The sequence below is a fragment of the Fulmarus glacialis genome, unplaced genomic scaffold, assembly GCF_000690835.1.
Source record: "Fulmarus glacialis isolate BGI_N327 unplaced genomic scaffold, ASM69083v1 scaffold29333, whole genome shotgun sequence".
NCBI classification, from domain to species: Eukaryota; Metazoa; Chordata; class Aves; order Procellariiformes; family Procellariidae; genus Fulmarus; species Fulmarus glacialis.
Genome location: NW_009205352.1, coordinates 6503 through 9396, shown reverse-complemented (window position 1 = coordinate 9396; position 2894 = coordinate 6503). Strand labels below are relative to the sequence as shown.

Here is a 2894-nt window from a genome sequence, read left to right as displayed (position 1 = left end):
GGCTCGGCAGCCTGCGCTGGTGACAGCGTGACTGCGTTGCGATCGAACCCACCCTTTCTTTTCTTAAACGGGGACCGAGCTAGTCTTTGCGAGCAGAAAAGCAAATACCGTTTTGTCTGTGTTTAGTGGGAGGCATTTACTCTTTAATCCCAATATTTTTGCGATTTGCAAAAAGGATAAAGAGAAAGCCTTTTTCAGAATTAATTTATTCTGTGGGTAGCTGTTTCATGGACGATGTCAAGTAGTGAAATTACTATATTTTTAAAGCGAGAATTTCAGTATTTCTATGATACTTAGGAGTTTCAGGGTGGCACCTGAGCAATACCTGAGTAATAAAACTAATACTTGTTTTGGTGGGGATTTTTCCCTCTTCAGCTACCATGGAGAATAAGGAAAGTAATGCTAAGGATGCAAAGAGCACCTCGGATGAAGATGACAGCGGAGGCATAATTCAACAGAAAACTCAGGAAGAAATTCTCTTTCATGAGGAAACCATTGATCTTGGTGGAGATGAATTTGAGTCTGAAGGAAACGTAACTGTATCAGAAGATTCCAATAATTTTGTAGATAAACTTAATGAACAAATGATGGAGAGTGTCATTATTTCAGATTCTCCAAACAACAGTGAAGATGACACAGGTGAACTTGGTTGTCTCCAGGAGATTGTAGAACAAATGGAAGCTAAAGATAATAAAAAAACAGAAGCAGAAGTGGATAAAGAAGAGTTTATAAGTAATGAGAGTGAAACTGAACATGAAGAAACACCCAGAGACATTTCTGAGATTGGAACAGATGATCAGGCATCTTTAAAGGAAGAATCAATTCAGGAAGCAGTGAAGGAGGAACCAAAGTTGGGAAACAACATGCCTGTTGAAACAAAATCAAATAATATTGATGAAAGCAAACCTGAGGATCAGATATCATCACCCAGTACTAGCAAACCATCTTCTGAAGCTGAGCCTATTCCTGTGTGTACCATCTTCAGCCAAGCAAACAGTGTTAATACCCAGCCACAGTTGTTCCTACCTGATGGTTTTGAGCCTCAGATGGTAAAATCTCCCAGTTTTAGTAGTACAATTGAGACTCCAGTGAAGTCTAATCCACAGGTGGTTCAACCAAGTCCTAGTCTAAGCAAGTTCTTTGGCGATACCGTTAACACTAATACTTTAGCTTCTGATTTTTTTGATTCATTTACCACATCCAGTTTTATTTCTGTTAGCAATCCCAATGCAAGCTCTTCAGTTCCAGAACAAATGTCCTCCCTTGCTAATGGTGGAGACAGTTCTTGTGCTTCATCTAACCCAGCTTTCTCTGTGCGAAATGGCAGACCTGAAGCAGGTGGTCCTCCATCATCTCTAGAAATAACTCAATCCCCCAAGCCCTTCTCACAAATCCAAGCTGTTTTTGCTGGCAGTGATGACCCATTTGCCACAGCCTTAAATATGAGTGAACTAGATAGAAGAAATGATGCTTGGCTTGCTAGTGAGGAAACCAGAAATGTTCTAATTTCAGTTGCCACACAACAATACAGCACCGTGTTCATAGATAAAGAGAATCTCACCATGCCTGGATTAAAATTTGATAATATCCAGGTAAGAGTCTATTATTGTATCTTAGTGTATGATTATATTTTAGAAATATTGTGTAAGAGCTGTCCAATAATCTGTATATCGTAGTGCTTCATATTGTTGCTGATGGTCACCTTGTGTGTATTACTTCAATACTTACTAGAAAATTTAATGTCACTGCCTACTCATACCCCTCATGAAGGGTCTAAAAGCAGATCTGATTTATTCATAGCGAAATCTGTTGGGTATGTTGAAAACCAGTGTTGACAGTTTCCATAGAATCCAAAGCTGGTTGTATTTTTAAGTAGTTTGTTTCTGGTCTTCCTAGTTGGTAAGGTAACGCTTGCATTTGGAATATATACAAAATCATTATGCTGTACTACAAAGTCTGAAAGCAGACAGCTTTGTTTGCTTGTGGAATTCACTGTTGCAACCAAGTGGGAAATAACATTTTTCAGTGATGTTCACAGTGCTCTCAATAATGTTAACACTGACTGAAATCGCATCATTTGTATCTTCCCTAAGCAGTGGAAGGGTATAACCTGTAGGAAAGATTGAGTACTAGAGCAAGCTACTGGGGAGGGTTAACCCCAAAATTAAAGGGAAAACTCCAGATGAGATCATGAAGGGAAAAACATAGTAGTGGAAACCCGTTTCCTTCTCTTCTATCACAGTTCCCAACTAGTGAGAAGGCATGAAGTGTTTTTTCAGAATTTGAGAAATTGCACTCGGAGCTATTCAGTATTTCTCATGAAGCAATTTTACCCTGACTGCTCAGCCAAGGCAAACTATCGTAATGGAATTTTTTTCTTGATATAGGCTAATCCTGCACTTTCATATCTATGTCTCTGGATAATAGAATTGTTGTCTAGAGGGATGGTGTTGAGGTTTTGAATACTTTAATCCTTAATTGTAGCATAACAAAGATGATCAGTCAATAGTCAAATACAGGCGGAGAGCAGTCTGCAGTAACTTCCCAGTCTGCAGGAACTATCAGAAAAGTTTCTGGAGTGAATCAGGTCCAGATTTGTAGCTGAATTATCTGACAAATCTTAGGTTTCTGTAACAAGCAACAAATGATACCAGTTTTAGACATATGCCATGCGGCTCCTACTTCTTGGGTTAGCCTTATCTTAACACATTTGTTTGTTGTCACAGAGCCCAGTAATTAGCGTGAAAGAAAACACTGTAATAGGAAGCTACTCCTCCTCCACTCGTTCCAAAAAAAGTGGAAGGGTCCTTCCCAGCTTCCCCAAAAAATCCCTTAGACCTTGATGAGTAATTCAAGTGTGTGTAGTATTTCTCTCCTGACAGCTAATGGGATGG

General features: G+C 39.3%; 1 protein-coding gene across 1 annotated transcript in view; it reads left to right on the top strand.

The window, feature by feature from the left end:
• Positions 1–379: 379 nt before the first annotated feature.
• LOC104075030 (trafficking protein particle complex subunit 12-like) overlaps positions 380–2894 on the top strand; it is a gene marked incomplete at its 3' end in the record, with an annotated part of 5943 nt that continues 3428 nt past the window's right edge. Inside the window, exon 1 of the mRNA XM_009575374.1 lies at positions 380–1592. Within this exon, the coding sequence (XP_009573669.1) occupies positions 381–1592 (1212 nt within the window). The remainder of the gene's footprint in view (positions 1593–2894) is intronic.